The sequence below is a fragment of the Anopheles maculipalpis genome, chromosome 3RL (genome assembly GCF_943734695.1).
Source record: "Anopheles maculipalpis chromosome 3RL, idAnoMacuDA_375_x, whole genome shotgun sequence".
NCBI lineage: Eukaryota > Metazoa > Arthropoda > Insecta > Diptera > Culicidae > Anopheles > Anopheles maculipalpis.
Genome location: NC_064872.1, coordinates 45,346,501 through 45,370,060, shown reverse-complemented (window position 1 = coordinate 45,370,060; position 23,560 = coordinate 45,346,501). Strand labels below are relative to the sequence as shown.

The window sequence follows — 23,560 nt, the reverse complement described above, 5'->3', positions numbered from 1 at the left end:
TTGATGCTGTAATTGTTTTTAATGAAAAAGTATCCTTGTTTACAAATCACCTGTTTACATTTTAATTTATCACTTTCAATTTATTGCAAGGCGGCACCGTGCAACGAAATCTTTTTTTTTTTATTTAGTGGCACGACCGCTTGCAACTTGTGGGATGCCACTAAGCAATGACACCAGCCTGAATCCTAGGAACAGCAGGAGAAAAATGTGCCCACCAAGGGTGTCAATTGCACTGCCGATTAAATCAATACAATCATCCAAAGAACGAGTCAATGCTCGAACGATTCTATAACGCGCATTGAATGTGTCAATAAAACCGGTGAAAACCCTGTAATAGAGTGTACTTCAAAGCGTTTCAAAACATTTCAACTGCACGGGAGGAAAAAAAATGCAACAACACAAAAAAAAGGATAAACAAAAGAGGGAGAATGAGAGCATGAGAAAACAACTACTATGTAGTTGTGTGTTTGGGCTGTGCGCATATGACTCCTCCGGCTGTGCCTATGACAAACGCGGAGTGTTGTTGATGTGTGGTACGCGCTGCGTGGCAGGGTTTTTGAGATACGGAAAGGTTTGTTTTGTCAGCTGTTTTGTTAGCAGCGATACAGCTACTGTGTCGTGCTTTTTTTTTTTTAAATAGGAATGCCTTTTTAAGCCACTTTTTCCAATAGATCTGTCAGTGGGACTGAAGTGGGGCAACACATTTTGTTGTCAATAGAAGAAAAAACTTAAAAAAAGAATAATCTTAACATAAATTGACTTCATTATTGGAATTATTTGTTTTTTTTTTCATTCTTTTGCAATAAACTATCAAGTTACGATTCTGTTTTTTCAACGAACCACAAATTCCTATCAAAATCAGCACATTCTTCGATTGGCACGGGGGCAAAACAACTCGCTTGGTGTGGGATGTTGGGTATTCGGTTTTCCCAGTCGTTCATTTTAACCGTTCAAGGTTCATGCCTTCCATTTCTGCCAAGAAAGCAAAACAGCTGACCTGGAAGCGGTTGCAGATGGCCGCAACTTTTCTGGTCATCACCACCACCACTGTTGCTACTACTGCTGCTGCTGCTGCTGCTAGTACAAAATCAACAGTGGGGCTGATTGATGTATTGCATTTGTAAGCATGTGCTATTGGCCCCGCTGGGGAAGGGGGGGGGGGGGGAGGCCAGAAGCTAGGAGTGGATGTAATCACATGGAAGTTCTCATTATCATGAGTCAGATTTTGCTATCGCACTTGCTCTCTAGTATGCGGGTTGGTGGTGGAGCTGCTGGTGCTGGTTGTCGAAAGCGCATATCGCCGGGGGAATTCACATTCCGGGCTTTGCATCTCTGACACACACACACACACGCACACATACCGTTTCTACTGTATTCATTCCCTGCGTTAACCTCTCGCCACATCGCACGCGGATGAAGTGCGGGAGCAGGACGACGGTGGCAGTAATTACGGACGCTAAAAATAGCCTTGTCTATCTTCATTCAGCAGAAACGCTTATTACTACTACTCACACCATTGCGTTGTAGTCGCGCGCATCCGCTTGGTTGTTTTTTTTTTCGTTGTTGACTGGTTCGGTATTTCCGCCATCCTCTCCAATAAGCCCTGGAAGGAAGTGTAGAGGAACACAGCAGCGTGTGACGTTATGGTTCTTCCATTCTACGTTACCAGCAGCTGAGCTGGCGGATGTGTGAGTGGCGAGTGTTTACAACAGCTTGGCACAAATAACGGATTGTAGGGACTGCTGAAAGAAGAATGAATGTAATTTGTAGTGGGATGAGGGAGCCGAAGAGTGCATCCTTGCCACCCCCCTCCCCCCCCCCCCCCCTTCACACATTTTCCAGTTCATGTTGGGTTTAAAAAAAAATCTTAGTTTCAACTTTCACTCGTTGCTCATTATCAAATGATTGTGCGTGGTACAAGCGTAGTGAGACTTATCAGCGAACGACATCTACTAAGCGCAAGAAAAAGGGATGCAGCGTGAAGCCGAGTGTAGAATTGTCGGGGGAAAAAAATCGACTATTGATGTCAAGTGTGCAATGACGCCTGATAAGAGTGGATTTGTTGAGCAATCATTCGACCGAAACGTAGTGTTGCAATCCAAGTAGAGTATTATTATACATTGTTTCCTTCGATGCAGTTTTGAAAAATGGTGTCTGTAAGGGCCTGTGGGGCGAGAATGTGTTATGACTCAACGGAACCGATTCAAACTGGCTTGGGCGCGCACGAAATGAACGGAGAAGCGTCTTGGACGGTTGTGGAGGTGCTTGGACAATTGCCAAACGTGGATTGTTTAGAATAGGTGACGTTAACAAAGTTTCCGTTCAGTATCCATGGGCACTGGCAATAGGTTCTTCTTTTTTTTTTTTTGGGATGTGTTGCGTAGTGAAGCGCAAGACAGTGCTACAATGTTTAACCGGTAAATACAATGTGTTTGCGCTCTAAATCTTACCTTCCTGCAGGAGGAAAAGGGGGGGGGGGGGGGGGGGGGTAAGCAGTTCGTGGCCCCGACCGCTCTAACCGCACAGAAAACTTTATTAGTTTCCCCCTTCAGCTCTAGCGATGATCGCCAACTGCTTTATAGCTTTTTCGTTGAAATGATCGTAAATCATGCCACGACAGAGAGCGTCATTTAGTGTCCGTATTGTGCCTTGGTAACGGTGCGGTTTTTAGTTGCATATTCAGATGAGTAATTGATTAGGGCGGCGCCGGCAGTAGCTAATACAGAGTATCGAATCCCGTCCGTTACACGGGAGGGGCAATTAATCAATCAAATTTTTTGGAGTAAACAAAGGAAGCTCCAGAATGAAACTCCACATAAATTATACAAACTCTCTATAAAACAGAATCTAGTTTTGTGCTTCGGGACAGTTCTATCAGACAATCGTCCGTGATAAACTGACCCACAATCCCGCGTGCGGTGCAGGTCTCCACCTGCAAAACGTACAATTGTTTTCATTCGCTCTCACTCTGTCCCACATCTCTCTGTCTGGCCGGCTTTTACACGGCCGCGGCACGTTACAATGCATGTGTGCGGCTGCTGTCGGACTCGACGCAAAACAGCCGTGCGCGGGGAAATGATCGTTCTGACGACCTTCGGCGGATATCTGGCTTTCAAGTCTCGAGTCACAACACTCAACAACAAACTACAGCCGGCACTGATCGACTGCAATGATTATGGATTGGTGTCTAATGATGATGATGATGGCATGGCGCCGATATTAGATAGTCAATGTGTTTTATACAGGCGCCGTAGTTAAAGCGTTTTTTTTTCTTCCGTTGTTATTGCTGATGAAAAAATGATTTCCCTGTTCCAACATATTGACTGAACTTTTCTGTTCTTTTAACAAATATTCCCCTAAAAAAATATGAGCCATGAGCTATAAATCGATTGATTCCGGTAGTACTGCTGGGTGGCAGGACTCATTTGTCTCAGCAGTGATGGATGCAGACACCCTTTTTTGTGACGTAGTTCCTGCTCCTGCTTCACACATCCACATCAAGTGCAAGGGGTAATATTCGCACTTGGGGCACTTTCTTTCTTCACCCATAAGCTCTGTTACCCTTCCAGGGGGTGCAGGTGTTTGTGTGTGATATTGTTCAGTTGAAGCTCTGCTCTATGCGCTAGACTGTCCTTGCGTGCGTCATTTTCATTTAGCGTCGTAATTTGCCAGCAGTTTGGTGGAGCTATGCAAGGGGGGGAGTGGGCTACAGAAAGCATTATTGGCGCCAAAGGGTTCGGCGCAGCAGTGGTTTATTGACGTGTGTTGTGTGCAATGTTTATCCATTTGGCGAGGTCGCATACGAGCGTGCTCTGTGCGAGTTGTGTGTAGTTGAGCGAGAGCGGCAAAACTACGTTACCGACGAAATTGTGGTTTTACTACAGACGACGACGCCGGCGACTTCGTACTCATGCACACATCAAAAGAACATGCATAAAAAATGAAAAAAAAAAAAAAACGCCGGTAAATTCCACTCGGCGAGGTGCTGTGTACTTCGTGTTTTGTATGAATGGTTCGTTCCGTACGTTTGAATCACCTTTTGAACTTGTCTCTGTCTGAAATGCGCCGAATACGATCGATATCCTGCTTTTCGAAGGCATGATAATGATGGGGTATGGGTGTTAATATCGATTGAGGGGTGTTGCCTACGGTTTGTCATTATATGTGGCGAACTGATTTTACAAGAAACTTTGCCACGATAAGCCTGTTCTTGGAATGATCCAACGATGAGTAGGGCAGTGTATTTTTTTCATCATCTACGGAGTTTAATCAAGAGATATGGGCTTTTTGTATGTGTGTGTGGTTTATGATTCGATCATTACAGCACCGTGTATCATATGTATGTGTTTATGTATGAATGTGCTACGTGCTGGCTGTTAAATAGAAGTGGTAATTTTGCTATTTAACAATTACTTTGTAAGGTTGAAAATTATTCTACTTTTGTACTTTTGCGCACATTAATTCCGTTCGCATGAGATAGGTTCTAAATGTAAAATCATGAAAACCTTTCATGATTTTACTTCCTTACAGGTACACCCTAGCACTCAAGCTAATTCAAATCGTGCCAGCTTACCAGGGTCCTGCAGTTCCCGGTTTAGAGTAGACACCTCGTTGAGAGAGCAAACCAAGTCTATCCCCGATAGTCTTCGCAGGACAGCAATTCCCAGCATTTTTGTGGAAAAATATGGCCATTGTAACAGCAACCATTTTTATACTGACGGATCCTCATCAGAGCAGGGCATCGGTTTTGGCGTATATAACATTGTATCCGAGGCATATTTCCAACTACGCCAGCCATGCTCGATATATGTAGCGGAGCTCGCCGCAATCTTTTACGCCTTGTTAATAATAAGTGCTTGTCCTCCAGACGAATATTTTATATTCTCCGACAGTTTAAGCGCTGTCGAAGCATTAAAATCTGTGAAGGCTATTAAGAGCCCGGACTACTTCGTAAAAGAAATATTAAAGGTCTTAAGCTCATTGTTTGAGAAATCATTCCGGATATCTCTTGTTTGGCTGCCTGCACATTGCGGAATCTTCGGCAATGAAAGGGCAGACCAATTGGCCAAAAAGGGTGCTTCGGAAGGGTCCTTTTTCGACAGGCTTATCTTACCTCACGAGTACATGCGTGCCCCACAGTCTCTCTGCATGGCTCGGTGGCAGAGTTTGTGGGACACCGATGAGCTCGGGAGGTTTCTTTATTCGATCACTCCCCAAGTGTCCTTGAAGCCTTGGTTCCACGGCATCTCAGGTGATCGTGCGTTCATTCGAATGATGTCTAGGCTTAGGTCTAACCATTTCGCTTTGGGCGCGCATCTCCAGCGTATAGGACAGGTCGACTCCAAAGTATGTGGCTGCGGCCTCGGATACCATGACATAGATCATCTTCTATGGTCTTGTGTGGAATACGAGGCTGCTCGACCCGCCTTGTTAGACGCAGTCCGGGGCATTGGAAAGTTGCCGGATACTCCAATTCGGGACCTGCTGGGAGACTGCGACGAGGTCTACCTGAGAGTAATCTTTCTCTTCTGCCGTGCTAACGGATTATTAGTGTGATCCCCTTCCCCCCCACTACTCCCACTGTTTGTCTGTCTTATATATGTTGTACCTCGCTTGTATGAATGATGATGGATGAATGGATGAATGAATGAATGAATGAGTACGATGCGTGAAGGGTTGGGTACCATATGGAAGCAGTTGCAGCGGCCAATGCTATGGATGGACATCCCAGCGAAAGGGAGAGGAAGACTTCAAGATTGGACACAATAAGGAATCTTCGAAATGGAAAACGATCAAGACCCCCGCTACCACCTGGACCACGAGCATGGAAACGCCTGACATACCCCGGGATAAGTTACCCTCACACGATAAGACCCTCGCTAGGAACACGACTTTGGCTTTGGATGACGGAACTTACGCAACGGAACAACCGAGCACACCCGGGATATGGTGCCCTTTCACAGCTCGGAGAAGGAAATGTCTCCCAGCAAAGAGGAAAGGAGTATACTAATTTTAAGTTTATTGTAAGCAATACGGCCTGGCCGTCCCTAATGAATAAAAAAAAAAAAAAAATCCGTTCGTAGCTTGCTTTGTTTCGTACAGTATTGGACAAAACAAGTGCAACCAATCTCAATATCAATCAGCAAACCCTGCATTGAAGGTGCATAATAAGTTAATTGTGAGAAAGATGTTTTTAAGGTGTTTGAAACAGCCCGTGTCTTGTTTATTATAACAAAAACTTCATTATGTATGAATATCAATTTATGAAAAAATTAATAAATTAAAAAATTCTACGTTTTCCTCCTGGACAAAGCAACTTCGGGTGTTGTTTAAATTGGGCGTTAATATTTCGTTGCAAATCCTTTGCTTTCAATTACAGCCCTGAATCTGCTAAGCATAGACTCGATCAGGTGAGCAATGAAGTTTTGTGGAATTGATGTCCACGCCTTTAAACAGCTTATCCTTGCATCGAACACCTTCACGATCAATTAGCTGATGCAAGATCTCTTACAGGTTATCTTTAGGGTTCAGATCTGGAGATTGGGAAGGCCTGTTCATCATCATGATTTTATTATCCTTAAACCAGTGTTTAATCTCTTTGGCGGTGTGGTTGGGATGGTTGTCTGGTTGGAAGGCAAAATAACGTTTTTCAGGATGTCATTGTACATAAAACGGTCCATTATTTCATCGATTTGATGAATTGGACCAAGACTGTTTGCAGAAAACCATCCCCAGACCGTTATATTGCCTCCGCCATGCTTCACCGTCTTCTGACAGTTGGTCGACTCATCACTGAACAGAACCGTCCGCCATTTCTGCACATCCCAGTCCATATGAGATTGTGCAACCAGAAGTATTTTATTCCGATTCCTAAGTATAATCAGAGGTTTCTTCGCAGAACGTCGAGAGAACAATACGGCTTCAACGGCATGCGTCGTCTGATCCATTCGCACTTTGAACAAAGTTTGAAAGGATCCTTTTCCATGCTTCGTACGATCATAGTGTCCTCTCTCGGCGTGGTGGACCGTGGCCTTCCACCTCTAATGTCCACATAAATCTTGCCGGATGCACAAAATTACACAGCACAGTCTAGATACGGTCCATTTTTTCACCTCATACTTGTCACAATCTGTTTTATTTGTGACATTCCATTTCCATTTCTTAGTTTCCCTCCAAGGCTGCGATGTGTCATTTTGGTGTCTAGTAACAAAAACATATAGAAAGCGTCAGTACTGACCTTTCGCAATAATTACCACCCGCTGTGATCTGTAAATTTGACAGCTGATAGCTGCAATAAACCTGTAGCAAACATCTAGACTCCTGAACCGTCAGCTGCAGTAAGTGTTTCGTCTTGCTATTTCAAAAAAATGAAATTTGCTGATCCTTTTTATGATAGTTCTATTTGAGTTGCACATGTTTTGTCGAATACTGTAGGTAGTTTTGAAGAAAATCCAATGCAAAATAATTTTTAACAAATTGTTAAACAATAATAAACTAACCTTCTTGCGAAGTAAGCTAATATCTAATATAATGTATAGATTTGTCAAGTGTACGGTGGTGTGCCTTTGTCCATACTACATAGGATTACTAATATTTACCCCTTGATTATATACGATACGCGGCCTTAGCAGAGCGCGGTCATATGATAACGAAACACACAAAGTATCTGTGTCATATTTTTGTTCGCGGCGGTGTGTTATCTTTCTGTTACTACGTAGTATCACGCCCCAGGAAGGGCGTGATAAGCGAAGCTGGTGATGTTTTTCTTCAGTTCACCGTTGGCACCGTTGTAAATGGTGGGTGCGAGTAAACCTAAGATCTCTAGCTAGCTGTGGTTACTGTTCCCACTGCCGGAAAGGCAGACACGACCGCGACCCCCCGTCAGGAGTCAGGTGTGTGCACGTGAGATGATAGGAAAGGCGGCGCCTTTTAGCGTCATTATATTGTGCGCACACGCTGGAAGGGAAGCGGCTTTTGGCGCACTCCGTCGTGTGCTACGGAACATCCAACCTGACTTATTGTGTGTGTGTGAGTGTGTGTTAGGGCGTCATCTGGCCGGGAAGATGGAATTAGAAACACGTGCTCGTAACATGTGTTTTACCGGGCTGGTATGGTACATGATAGGGTGCTCTTACCCAAAGCTTTGAAGATATTATTGAGGCAACTCGTCGACGGTGCAACCTTAGTGGGTTTTGCAAAGTAGCTGTATTGTCACCGTTTTTACAGCATTGCAGAATTGTAGAATAATTAACGGCAAAGCTAATAAAATAAAAAAAAGGTGAAGAATGAAAATTGTGAAGTGTGTTTGTAAAATTGAAAAAGCGCAAGCCCTCGTGTACGATTTGCGGAACGGCGGCAACGGGGAAGGCAAGGCGTGTAAAGGTTCGTTCGTTCATCGTTTGGTGAATAATTTATTCCGTCATTTGATGGTTGGTGCAGAAGCATACCGGTCGGGTGGTACCGTTTGTTATGGGTAGTGTATAATTTAAACACAACTTATGGAAAGCGAGGAAGGCGCGAAAATGTAATCGCGTCGCGACATCGAAACGAGTCGTTTGACCGAGACCATCGTGGGGAACAGCTGTGTTGTATGCCGTGCTGAGGGCAATTTATGTCGATGGCCTCGCCCAGGGTCAATCAGACGGGTGAAGTTTGAGTGAAAAGCCTCATAAAGAAGGCACGTTCGCACTACTGTAATGATTAGTCGCATCTTGCCACATGCCACTTGTGCACAAAGTACAGATTATTTTGTATTTTGTGAAGCAGCGCTAACATTAGATTTGTCCGTTTGATCGAAAAGATAAATTTAAAAATTTTTTTTTTGCAGAATACAATTATAATTCGCGTGATGGAATAGAACAGAGCATTAAATTTGTCTACCGATTCAAACTACCGATACAGTTGGCATGGGAGTTGAGTTGGATGGCAAATGCTCTCAGGGGAAGATTCGGCCGGTGTAAGCGTTAAGGTGCAGATCTATTTTTGAATTTTTGCACTCATCGGCTCGTTTCGTAATTTGCCGTTGCTTGGCGAGTTCTACAGACAGTGTGCATTTCGCGTGTGGTAAAATTTCACTTTCGTTCGCGTTGTGTATGTGTGTCTGTGTGGGTTGAATTTGGCACAAATAAAACTAAAAATCGGCAACAACGTGGTGAATATCGCACCCCAGAGCAGGAACCGCAAGCAACCATTTTCCAAAGGGGGATAAGGGTTTTTGGTTTTTCGGGGTTTTCGGACAGACATAACTTTTTCCGTTTTAATTAATTATTTTGTGCATTTATGTTGCGTATTTTTAAGCAAATGATTAGCTTTGTATTAATAATATCACAATCATCAACTAGTTTTCTTATGCTACACATTACAGGGTTTCTGAGTAGAACTAGACAAGTGCGAGGCATTTCTAGACAACGCTCAAGCTGAACGGTGACAACCGTCGCCCTTTCTCGACAGTGGTCAAGTTGTACTGAACAAACGCTAGGTTGAAGTGGACGATGGTCCAGTAGAACTGGACAGTCATATTTGAAATGGTTGGTGAAACAGTTGGAAGCGTTTCGGAAACGCTTCGAAAAGTAACCGTTGAAATACACATATTTTGTTATTTATATGCGTAAAATGCATTTAATAATAACATTGATATAGTTTGTACTTTGACGTGTGTAACAAATTTATAACAAACATAACAAAATTATGTGATTTTTTGTACGATTGATTTGATATTTTTGATTCTGTAAAATATCCATGACAACAGCTACAAGAACTCGATACAGTGATTATAAACCGAAACGTATTCTGCCATCTGCTGTCAAAAGATTTTTTTTTTAACTCACATTTTTAAAGAAAACCATGCATTCTGATTGTAATTATATTCGGTGTGAAAGTAAACGTACGTTAGGGAATTATTTAGAATTGGAAATTAGGAAATATGTGTATTTCAGTAGTTATTTTTTTAATTTTCAAATTTGCCAAGCGTTTCCGAAACACTTCCAATCGTTTCACCAACCATTTCAAATATGACTGTCCAGTTCTACTTGACGATTGTCCACTTCAACCTAGTGTCCAGTACAACTTGCCCAATGTCGAGAAACGGCGACGGTTGTCCAGTTGAACCTATCCGCTTTTCAGTTCATCTTAGCCATTGTCTAGAAATGTCTCGAACTTGTCTAGTTCTACTCACAAACCCTGCAATATAACGCAATTTGAAAAGTAAATAAGAAACAATAAAAATAACGTTTAAACTTCTTTTCAATCTTTGCTTAAGATATATAAAGTCTACACACCCATTGCGTCTACGTTCGCGGCTAACGTAGTTCACGATGTTCCAGACATCAGACCATCAGAGCTATGAGTCACGTACACGAACGAATGCTTGGTAGGGGGAGAGTACACATTTGTCAATGAATTTCATTTGTTAGTAGCTACGATTTCCCACCATTGGTTGGACCACCAACGCACTTCCAGTCGCACTAGGCCAATAACGAACCAGCAAATGTGACGATGGTACAAGTTTGTCTCGATGCTGTGGGTTTACACGATCGGTTGTGCAGGTTTGGTGTTACAGTTTTTATGTGTAATGGAATGGATGAGTTCATCCAATGTGGCTGACGTGTACACTGGATCGATATGCTCAGTTCAGTCGCATTGAGTCAATTGGGGGTTTGTTCTTATCAGCTGACAATCGTACTTGCTTGTAATGCGTCTGATTTTGCAGAAGGTTCTTTAAAGTGTACTAAAGAAGCATGTACTTTATATCGAAATATATAAATAATGAAATGAAATGAAATGAAACTTGTGATACAATCATTACAATCTAATGTTTAATTTCTGCATTTACCCGATATTGAAGCAAGCAACATTTTATGAGTCTCTCCTAGCCATCGTCTGTCACACACTACAAGAACGGTGGCAACTTTTTCCTCCGTTGGTCAGCAAACGGCCGTGCCGCGACATTTTGTCGCGACGGTTAAATAATCTGACGCAACCCACACATACATTGTTTCAGACGTGTGCGAATATGCATACGCCCCCACCAGCAGAAAACGCATGAAGAAGATTAAATCGTCTACGACGGAAGTTGTAGTTGGAGGTTGGAAAACGGTCGAACAGAATGTGTGTCGGGGGCGGCACTCTTTCAGTTTTGGCTGAGCTTCTCGTTTCGTATATGTGTGTGTGTGTGGCACATATTACGAGGCGCCACCTGTCGTGATCCCTGGGAGGGATGTGTTGTATATGCAGGTCCATTCACACGGACGAAAATGTTACAGTAAGAGAGTGAAAACAAGGGTTTGGAACAAAGCAATGTCTCAAATCTGTATTTTGAGACATTTGCCAACGAGCGCTAAATAGGCGACTGTGTGAAAACTCAGGTTCTTGTTCATCTTCTTCATGCGCCGTAAGATTTGAGTCACGAGCCGCGAAGCTCTGTTCTACTACAATAGTACAAAAGTAGCCGGTGGAAGACGGAAACGCCATCATTTTGGATACAAAAATAGCCGTTGTCGCGAGCACGGAAAGTGGTTTCAATACTGTTGTGGTGTTTGCTTTGAAGCTGTTTTGTTTTTCTTGCATCTTGTCGTTAAGTTATGTTGTTGTGTCTAGCGCAATGACACTTTGTGGGAACACATCGCGCAATTAAACGACGAGCGACTGTAATTGCACGTGATGCATTTACTTCCTGCTTTAACTAAATTGGCTGCAGCTGCTCGTAAAATGTGTGTGTGTGTGTGAAGCAAATGCAATCCGCTGTCTGGTTTACTGATTTAAATGCATAATTGGTTGCGTGATTGAGCCTAGTTTCTTTCTAATTTGTTCAAACTTGGTGCACTATGGTATTGATAGTTTAGCAAAATTTAGCTTTTTAGCAATTTTTATAACATGTTAGCAAGTTTAGTAACTTTTTTAGCAAACTATATGACAGCAAAACAGTCAGTATAATCTTGGAAATTGTACTGAACTGATCTAATTGTAGAAGACACAACTGCATGGGGATTATGAGTGTGGCAGGAAAGTAATTGACAGAGTAGACGGTTCGAAGAAAAACAAGTGCTCTGTGCGCCGTTCGGTTTACAACTGTTGATTCGTATGTCCCTAGTGTTCATGTTAACATAATTCATCTTATAGTTCATTAATGTGTCAAATTTGTGAGTTCATTATTGTTAGCTGGTTATTGTCCAGTTTTTGCTCTATCCTAATCGTTTCCCACAGGGCTATTTCAATTGATTGCATTGCAATTGCAAAAGGTGTATGAAAAATACAATCAGCATCGTTGGGACGTCATCGTGCGGTAATTAAAGTACTATTGGGTTTAACATTTGATCAACGTTAAGCCCAATGGCTCAACGTTTGATATAATCAGTCTTTTTTTCGTTGCAGACTTTACAATGAACGGTGTTGCAATGAAATCTACTGCTGATGAAAATGAACATGATTTTTTAAAATTCCTTTTAAATGTGCTGCTTTTCTATCTTCCTTTACAAGACCACATGCTATCTTGCATTTTGCAGACTTGGGATGAGATTTCTTACTCTGTTCATTCCGGTTTTACGAAACGTCCGTCCGCCCGTCTGCGAATGCTGCTTCCTGAACGAGAACCTCAACCGTGCATGTTAACGGCTGACACAAGCGATGCTATCTTTAAACTGATTCAGCCTTGAAGAAGCAACACGGAAACTCCAACCCATCATTCCACTTGCACTTACAATCACTCTCGCCTGCCCTCCTTGGTGAGGAAGTGCTGGTGCTGTTCTTTCGTGAATCGTCGTGCCCCTGTTGATATTAGTTCTAAATTTCGCCATGGCCTATTTGTCGAATGCTGCTGCTGCTGCTACTACTCCTGCTCCCATTCTTTCGCACCTCCTTTTGCGGTTTTTTTTTTGGTGTGCCCCCGTCAGTAACACAGAAGCAAATCTTTCGCCAAGAGGAAACTTGTTGAGCTACTAGCGCGCTTCCAATATTGGTTTGGTGTGCAGTGTGTGTGTTGTTTTCCGAGCGCTCTCATTCCTGGGGTAAAATTTAGATTGGCAATGGCCGATCTACTTTTGTCTCTGCCGGTCGCAACCGCTCTTCTTCAGATCTGCTCGTTGTTGGCGTTTTAGGCGAGAAGGAAGACCATGAATCATGGCGCTAAAATCAGGGAGAGGAAACGATACATACAGCAATGCAAATAGGTTAATAACAATCTAGCTTTGTTACACATTGTAATGTACTTTTGTGTATTATATTATGAAGTTTGATATGTAAACGCGAGTTTATAGTTACCTTGTCAAGTATAGCTAGTTACGTTGTTCTTGTGTGTCACTTTGACGTTTAAAAATATGACAGATCAGAATTATGAATTGTGAGCGATCAAGCAGGACGTGTAAGCTTTATGCTGAAATAAAAAAGGATGAATTACATATATATTTTGGTGCTTGATTTTTTATTCATTGTTGAAGTATAATAATGTAGCAATTCGATTTTTATTTATAATTATTATTTTTTATTTCTAATTTCTATTTCTTTTTATTTCTAATTTCTAAATTTTATCTTATTGTGTCTATTAACGTTTCATTGTGAAAAAAATGATATCCTGTTTGTCAATATATTCTGTTTAATCAGATTTAGGACGATCTGATATGAAAGTAGAAGTTTTATAAACAAGAAATTTACACCAAAAAATCATTTCCTTAGAGGGACATAAGATGTAAAAAGATTTTCAATACATTTGAAACTGTAAAAAAGAGTATCAACCGACAAATTATCTGGTTGAAACCAGGTTTTTCGTAGGAAAAGGATTAAATAGCTCCATAATGTTACCGATGATGGCAAAGCACACGTCCGTACGAGGACTTTTAAAAACGCAAAGTCGCAAATGATAGCCGGGCAGAACGCAATGGCAACATACACCGGGTAAGAGAGGAGTGCGCGCGCGCGCGCATCTACTGCCGGTATAAAAGTAGGTCATCAACACGCGCAAACGCACATAAGTGCTCATATACGTATATAACAATGCATGTACATATATACATTTATTGCATAGTGATGCAGCTCCCCGAAATGCAGACTGCAGCAAATACATATTTAGTCTGCGCCTGGGACGACTCGTTCACCCGCACTTGCCGCGTTTCTCATTCATCGGAGAAGAGGTCTCCGGTGGATGGGAACGGATGCGTGACGTGGGAGTGTGGAGATGGAGAGAAACGAGAGCGTAAAAATTGCATGTCTGCTTTTAACTGACCGACCAACGAACCAGCCAGTCAGCCTGCCAGCCTGCCAGCCAACCAACCAGCCACCCAATCGACCCGGCTGATCTGTCTGCACTAGTGCGGGGCCCGTAGCCTTTATCGCCGCAAGCCGTGTGGGTTGAGTGGGTTATAGTAGTGGTGAAGCGGGAGCAGGATATAGGGGGAAGCGTCTGCTGCACTTCGTAAAATGCATTTCGTTGCGGACATGCGCATGGCGAATGTGGCTGCAAATGGATAAAAACGAGACAAAATATACTCGGTTAAGGGGGGGGACTGGTGTTGCTGCAGCTGTGCTGTGTGCCGCACTGCTTTTGCACTACTCCCGTTTTTACGACGATTCTCCCCTGATTGTGTGTGGGGGTTTTTTTTTTAGGGTTGAGGTTACTTCAGCTCTACTGCAATGGACGTACGCTGCTCCGTGTATGTGATGTGTGTTGGCTGCAGCTCAACGGTGAAGATCAGCGGTGGTCGGCAGTTGCAATGACAGCCACCGTCACAGTCTGCCTTAATGGAGCTCTTCTCGCCGTGCGGTCCGGCCATCATCATCCCCCTGACGCTTGCAGTGTTGGTCAGCTTTTGAGTGTATCCTGAACACACCATCACCTTGCTTCCAGCTCGTTGCAATGTGTGTGAGAGCGAAAGGAGAAATATAATCATCCGCTAAACGAAACGGAACCTAGGCACGGGTGGTGTACTATCGTCGTCTTTGGATCGTCTTACCATCCGTTTGTTGTCTGTCGACTATCCGACGCTGCCTGTCTGTCTACCCCATCCATCCAAGCCATTCGTCCGCTCGTCTGTCCATCCGTGTCGTCGGTTTGAGTTTTGCATCGAGGCATTAACATTTTCCTCATAGTAAGAAATGACCTATCTGCTGCGACGCTTGTTTGCAAAATAGAAATGCATGCAAGGCTCTTAAAAAATGGCACTTGCAATCGTGCAAATAGCAACTTTTGTGCAATGTTTGTTTCGAATATTTTATGTTTCCATCTAATCCAAGATTCTAGTACGAGTGTCTTGATAAAGAGCACTAATTTTGATAAAACAGTAAGTAAGAAATGTACATCAACCAACCCGTGGACAAGAAGGCATCGAAATTACGTCTGTAACAACTAATCAGTACTCGTTGCGTTGTCCAGGACGGTACATGTTTCTTCTTCGCCCACGGTGCCAAAAGGGTCCTGAAGCCAGGGAGTTTCACTATCTTTTACAAGTTCGTTCCGGTTGGTGGGCTTTAAAACGCTCCCGGCACGACGAATGGATCACCTTGAGACGAGTGTGGTAGTTGTCGGTTGATGGTAGCCATGGAAGAGCAGAGCTGCCTGGCGAAGAAGAAGGCTCGCTGTGGTGTGGCGGCTACATGCAGCAAATGAACGATGATGGAAGTGTACATTGGGTGGGGTTTGTGTGATGTGCATTGTGATGCACTTTTTCCCGACTGCCCCAGCCGTCCGTCCCTTTTCTACCGACTGGTAACAGTGAGCGAATAAAAAAGGGATCGACCCCGGTAAAGGGTTAAAGGAAATGATTATCTGTTTTGATCGTGGTTGCCTTCCTTTCAGCAAATGGCAGGGTAGGACCTTGGCAGGCGTATAATAAACTGGTGTAAAATTTTCTGGAGCATATCGTCTAGTCGAATGGACGGTTTTTGCTTGCCACCCACTGTAGTAGGGCTGTCTGTCCCTTTTTCGCCCGGTAACTGTCTTACTGGACCACAAAACGTTTTTCTTTGCGTTGGCAATAAGCGGGGATGTGTGTTGTAGGTTCAGCAGTTTGGTTTTATTAAACATCAATGGAATCATATCAATGGAGTCGTTCAAAATTTTCCTTTAATTTGCGGCGAGCCAACTTTAACGAATATCGCAAGCGCTTATAAAATCCTCGCGTGCTTGGTTTTTACAATCAATTGCCAAAAATAAATTGTAGACACTTCGCTTGCTAGACCAACATAAAATATGTTTTGTATCTAAACGGATTTTAATTAGCTTGACAGAACGATGTTTGAACGCTTTTGTATATACGTACCGGTTCAAATCTCATAATCAAATTTTAATATGTTTTTGGGATACGATTTTTTATTTCTGTCATTTGATGGTATGATGAATCACTTTCAAAATATAATTTTCGTTTGGTTTTCGCACGCAGAAACTAGGAAATTTCAAAAAAATAGTAATATAAAAATGTTTGTTTACATTTTTCAACTCTTCAACCGACAAATTGATATTGCAATTGCTAACTACTATTTACGAAACGCGTTGCCCTTATCAGAGTCTTATTTCCATTTGAAAAAAACAGGTGCTTTTCGTGTTGAAAATGAGACAAATTTCATTTTACATTGCTTATTTTAGTTAATACAATAAATTCACACATTCACTAGTACGAAGCATGCCAAAAAGCGAACTTTCGATTACACTAAGGTCAACATAACATGTATTTCCAGCGTGTCCTATTGCATCAGCCCTTTAAAACCTCGGTGGCAAGCTTGTAGCCGTATTGTGCAAGGCATGTTCCTCGAAATTATGCTGCTGGGTTTGCGGTTGATTGGAATTTTCCGTTTTTCGTCCCTGTATTCTCGTTTTTTTCCCATGAAAGTGGTTATCCTTGGGTGTGTGTGGACATGATTTTTTTTTCTGGATGTACTTGAAGAGGGGACTAGGCAACGTTTCTTTAGACACTTGAGCTCGTCCAACTTTCGCTACGTGCTCCAGTCGGGGTGGATATGCTATTTGGGGTACTGTATCTACAATCCCGATGTGCCTGATTTTTTGGGAGCCACTAAAAATAACCACTGGAAGGACTACTGCTTTTAAATCGTGTTTTAAACTTGTGCATACATTTTAATGCCACTGGCAAGTATATTTAATAAGGTGTGGTGTATAAAAACTATATACAAAGAAGAATGTCCGTAAGATAGTATATCCAAGATCACAGTTTGTTAGGTTACTTGTTTAATTGTGTCATGTAATCAGTTACAACTTTCGCAGGTCTTGGAAAATTGTGAATTTGTTTTTGTAGAAAAACACTGTTAACGCTTATAAGGCCTGATTGTGAAACCCAAACGTCTTCTCAAACGTCACATAATTGTCACTTTGGTATTATGACTTTCCGTTCGGCTATCCGTTTGGCTAAATCAGACGTTTAAAAGTCGATGACAGATGTTTGTCGAACGGAAAGCAAAAAATTTGCTTTGCCTGAACCAAACGGAAACGCGCGTTAGACCGAAAGTTTTCCGTCAGTCAAGTGCAACGCAAAGTATAGTTTGCATTTATATAACCATTTTTAAGTGTAAATCGATCGAATAGATTTAGATTGATTTTACGTGGATATGTTAAGACATTTATTTTGAGGTCGTTTTAGTGATTTTATTTGGTGGTTTGCAGGAATTATTTTCAAGCAAGAACCACGAGAGTCCACAGCGAAAAAACTTCCACCACAAAAGTTAAATTTTTTAAACCAAAATGATTCATTATTTAATGATTCTAGTCAAAATTAGCATTTAAATATAGGTTTAATTCGATTGAAATCATATGTGAATGTATGATCAAAGCAATCCGTAAAGGTATGAAAGTATGCAAAAAGTCGACGAAACATTCGTCGACTCTAACGGGTGACCATAATAAAAATTTGCTTTACGTTTGGTTAGAGTCTTTCGGTCGGAAAGTTTTCCGTTTGGCTTTGACAATCGGGCCTTATGATATATCGATGAACCCTAGCTTATGTAGCTTATGACAAATAAGTAAATAAGCATAAATAAGTTCCCCACAACACATTCAACGTTTGATACTTCTTCAGGTGCGTATCTTTCACTTTGCCAATGGTTCAATGGTTGCGCTCAGGGTCTTCAATACATTTCAAGATTCGTATCGTATCGATTAAGGCTTATATTTGCCGATGATTCTTAAACACAGGTTAGCAATTAAAACAAGCTGCAAGATTATGCCGACCAATTTATGTCAGTCGTATCAATCGTTGCTTAATTGCTTTTAAACAAACTGTACGATAATTTGCAGCTTGACATATGTTCATACATTTTTAGTTTCTGCTAAAGCACATGAAATAAGTGATGGCTCAAAATAAAAAAAACCCTCCAACCACATGTGACTCATTTGCAACTGGCAGCTGTAAAAACACACACACACGCACACGCACAATTTGGAATTCCGTAGAAAAATGGCCATGAATACGGCGAACAGTCTCGATCAGGGCAAATCTCAATCAAGAAAGACGCACCTAATTTAATAAAGTCCTGCACCATGAAGAGCAAAATAAGCAAATCATACGCGCATACATCGTGAGTGTGAGCATGGCTGTGAGCTGGAACGAAACTCTTCGAGAGCTTCACCGACCACCACCACCGCATCTCTGTGGGTGTGGGGAAGCTTGTGGCGCGAGGCATGCCAAAACCATGCTGACCACACACGGAACGGGAGTAGCGTGAGGATTGCCGGGGCACATGGTCGGTCGGTCGGTCGGACGACACGTTACTTGTTGGCGCGCAATATCTCATTCCCTCGTTTCATGCGCATCCACTCCGCGTGTGGAGAGCTACGCCTGGTTCGCGTCACACACTTCGCTCGTTGCTGGTCTCTCTCACCTTGAACCTTTCTGCCGGGGGTGAACGTTGGCGCGCACGGTCAAATCAGCCGATTTTTGCGCATAACACAGCTGTCTATCCCGGCCTCCCCCAGCCAGCACGCTCGCCTTTTCCTTTCCCCATGGCTCCATTCGTCGCGTCCATTATAATGCCGTGGATGAGATTGTGCGTTTGATTGAAGTTATAGCACAGCAGAATGTGAGAAAGAAGCGGAGATGTGTGAGAGAGAGAGAGAGTAAAAACCCTCTCTCATCGTATTGTAAGCGATGGGGGGGGGGGGGGGTAAACCTTCGGTGGCGTGTGTGCGTATGTGTGTGTGTGTAGCTAGAAAAGTTGCTCCTCACCCAGCGCATGGTTGGCTAGCCGACTGGGGGGGGTCAAACGCATTTACTTCTTTCGCGAAGGGGCTGCATACCCTTGACGCGAGACGGCCATTTAAATCCACCCTTACCGCATGAAGTTGTGAAGCAAAAGAATGGGACGAAAGGCTGCAAGAAAGAGAACACTTTTAAATGGCACGCACACATGCGTTTCATGCTGTGGACGCATGAAGACAGCAACGAGAGCAGTAGCAAGAACCGGATCCCGCACTGTGCCCCCCGTTCTCTACCAACCGTACAGCATTCCCTTACCTTTGTACGCACATGTGCCGGGGGGGTAGAGGTTTTTTTTTTTGTTTGTGGGACGATCATCTGCGCGACGATCTTGCATTCGGTCGAAGAAGCAGCAAGAGAGAAAAAAGGAAGGCCCACTCTACCCACCTTACAAATACGCGACGGCGCGTAACCAGTGTAGCGCGTTTGGCGGCGCTCGAACATAAATTCTTTGTGCCTGTGAGAAGTGGAGGCCAATAGAACCGAATTAGATGGAATAACTCGCGAAATTCTTTCTGTCAATCGTCTCCTTCTTCCTCCTTCTGCGATGGCTTTGCCTTTGGTTGGCTTGTTAAAACGTGGGCCTTGTGTGCGTGTGTGTTGGTTTCAATTTTTGGATGTTCCTTCCACCCCCCACCTCCAGCTCACACCGGGGATTTGACCACACTGCTGCTGTGTATGCTGGGTGCCTGGTTGTATCCGCGACGTTATCGCCAAAGTTCGCAATAATGTAGGCTAACCTTGAGACGACGGTGCCGTACGATTCACATGGTTTTTGCGTTTCATCCAAATGGTTCAGTTGGTTCGTCACGCCACACAAAACAGACGCACACGAAAATTCGGATGCCCACATTGCGAGTTGCCACCACTTTTGGTGGTGCTCTAGATAGAGTTTCAATCGCCCTTGGTTTTCGGGACTGTTACTTCCTGATTCTCTTTGTGGATTGTTTCATGTTTGCACTTTATGCATGTGCCGTTTTTTTTTTTTGTTCGTCTCATGGCTAAAAATGGCTTTTTTTTCTTGACTAAACGAACTGTCGTGATGTAGCCAGCCTGGTGGTTGGAAGGCGATTTTTTTTTGCTTCAGGGGATTTCACTTCAGCATAAGAAACGATGCATAGACCTTTTCCTATTTTGTGGTAAAAATATCGATACAAATACATTTTTCATATAATTGGAAATAAATAAATAAAATAGTGTTGCTTGCTTGTTAAAGTTTGTCAATGCACCACAAATCAGCACCACAAGAAGCGGGTTTTTCTATTGGAAGATAATTAATACGGCACGTTTTAGATTTTTCGCTCATGAAGAATTTGTAGTTTCACCGATCTTGACCGCACTGTACGTTTTGTGGCGCAAAAGGTACAATCATGCCTTACAAATTAACACTGTATGTGTGTGTTGTAAGAGAAAACGGTATTTTACAACTACTCGCCACATATGTTATCACATAAAGATGCTAAACATAACGAGCGCTCGATTGTAGGTTTGTTGTTTGTATCATTTAGAGTAATGTACTTTAGATGTTGAGGGAACACGATTTGAATTTTGTGAAAAATGAAAGTTCCACTCATAGCATAAAGGCAATGTTTATTTTTAATCCTTATAAATATGTAGCTGTTACACAATATTCCGCAAAACTGTACACACTACATACGTAATTAAAGCCACCATAATGCTCTTATGCTAGAAGATGAATGTTTTACAGCGTATGTACCCTCATCATCGATTGCCATATTTTCCGCTGGTCATCAACAAATCAGCTGCAAGAGAAACCTAAGGCACACCATAAAAGTATGAAAAGTTTATGTGTTTCGATTTGGTTTTATGCAAAAACTACAACACACGGTGTTGGTGAACCGGGCCGTTGTCAGTCATGATGACTCTGACGCTTCTCGGGGGCATGCTGTTTACGATTGCTTCCCATTTGTAGCCTTTCCAAACCGTCGTGGTTGTAAATACTGAGACCGATTTCCATAAAGCATAAAACTATGCGGTCGTAAAGCTGGGAAGGAGTAAAAATCGACAAGAAACATTCGGATAATCGGATTTGTGAATTGCTCGAAGGGAAAGGCAGACCGATTGGCTTTATGTTTGTTTCTTTGCCGGTCGAGGTACTAGCACGTAAAAAGTGCAAAGGGTTTTTGCAAAAGGGAAGGTATCCTCTATACGTGAGCATTGTAATGAACATCCTGAAAATGAAATATTTGTTGATGTGCGACAACCCTTTTGCGATAAATTGTAAATGCTTGTTGACAGCTGTCTTTCGGCATTTGGTAGAAGCAAAACAATCCAAATATTACCACAGCTTTGTCCCATTTACAGGGTTTCTGGGAAGAATTAGACAAGTGCGACGCATTTCTAGACAACGGCTAAAATGGAATGGACAGCTGGTAGGTTGAACTGGTCAACTGTCGCCCTTTCACGACAGTGGTCAAGTTGAACTGGACAAACGCTAGGTTGAAGTGGACTAACGTCAAGTAGAACTGGACAGCCATATTTAAAATAGTTGGTGGAACGATTTGAAGCGTTTCGGAAACGCTTGGCCAATTTTAAAATAAAAAAAACGCCTGAAATACACGTGTTTTCTAATTTCCAATTCTAAATAATTCCCAAACGTACGTTTACTTTCACACCGAATATAATAAGTAAATAATCATGTTTATAATTTTGTAGAAAACAGTTTCTAAGCACTAGGCACACATAATACCGGAAGCAACAATGTCGCTACTGGGGTCTTTCTCCGTTGTTTTTTTTGTCGAGAAAAAATAGATTGTCATAACTAGGTCAGCTACACCTGTCAAATTTGACGACGTTTTGAACCGTCGTCGTCTGGTGGTAAAGGTCGTACGTCCATTTACACACATGCTAACGTTGCTGCATCAACGTTACACACCGCACACAGAACCACCATGCGGCATAGAAACGGCCCATGAGGTCTAGTGGCAAAAGGAGAGTGTGAGCATGTATATTTTAGTGTCATGAAGCGTGCCACAAAACACGTACGCATCAAACAATACTGGTCTTGCCAGAACGCTGGGGCCGTACGAGGTTGAGAGCATTTGAAAACTTCAATGATAAAAGCAAAATGATGGACCGACCGTCCGTTGTGGCCGTCTCACTCTAATCTTGGCGGCTAACCTCAATGCAATACGTTTAGGCGGTCTATTTTCGACTAGTTACATAGACTGTGGTTGATGATTTCACACCACAACACATTGACTGGGAGCATGAGGTAAAGATAAAGTAAAAATAACCGCCTCATTGTGTGTAAACGTAAGCGAGGAGCAGATGGAGACACGGGCGGACGGACCAAGTAGAAGGACTACCGGTACACGGTAGTGCATTTTACGCATGTCGATCTCCACCCGGCTTGGCTTACACTTTCATTTAATTCATGAGCGGTGGCATCATGTTGTTTGCATGACAGACAGGTAGACAACGAACGAGAAGATGGCGATTGCGATGAAACGATGAAGCGATTTTTTGCATCTTATTTTACATATCTGTCTGATATCGTAATTTTTTGACGATAATGTTATCGTGAGGGCTGCTGGTAGACAGAGGGTCGATTCGATCGTATAATAGTGTCTAATCCAATACCGGGGAAACTTCCAGATTTTTCTTCCAATTACGGCCGTGTACGGATAGCTTTCCTAACTATTTGCTGTAAAATGAGGAAGGATAGTCTCATCACGTTTCTTTTCCTCTTTTACTTGACTTAACGATCTCTCTAAGGTCATGCCGGGCATCGAAAATGACTTTCTAAGACTGGCGATCCCACGTAGTTGGTTGGTTAGTCAGTCCTCACTACGGGGGGACGGTCAGGATGGGATTTGAACCCCGGTCCTGCCGTTCGAAGATCCACGTCGCTGTCGCCTATACCACCGGGGCGCCCCAGTCACATCACGTTATGATGCATTCAAAACTTGCTTGTATATCATAATGTTAACGGTACGGCGAAACAGTTGATAAGAGTCTTTGCTATTTAAATTTGAGTTCTTTCAAAAAAATTAATGAACTGTGAGTGTTTTATATAAAATATCTTTTCTTTCTTTTCACAGATATGTGCGTTTGAAAAGTGAAGAAAGCGGTAGTGCAGGAAACAACAACAATAACAACAACGGCATCAACAGTTCACCTTCGAGTAGTAGCAACGGCAACAATCTACCCATGGATAAAGACGAAAAGCGTATGCGTCGCGAAATCGCGAACAGCAACGAAAGACGTCGGATGCAAAGCATCAATGCGGGATTTCAAAGCCTGCGGCAAATGCTACCACACCATGAGGGCGAAAAGTTAAGCAAGGTAAGTGTGTCGTTCTGTGTCTTTTTTTTATGCACCATACAATCTCGAGATGTCAGCCCTTGTGT

The 23,560-nt window shown here is 42.7% G+C and overlaps 1 protein-coding gene across 1 annotated transcript in view; it reads left to right on the top strand.

Annotated features, from left to right (window-relative positions):
* The window catches only part of LOC126564172 (dual specificity protein kinase splA), a 76,299-nt gene that overhangs the window by 4,847 nt on the left and 47,892 nt on the right, over positions 1-23,560 (top strand). Inside the window, exon 2 of the mRNA XM_050221131.1 lies at positions 23,252-23,495. Coding sequence (XP_050077088.1) covers positions 23,252-23,495 — 244 coding nt within the window. The remainder of the gene's footprint in view (positions 1-23,251; positions 23,496-23,560) is intronic.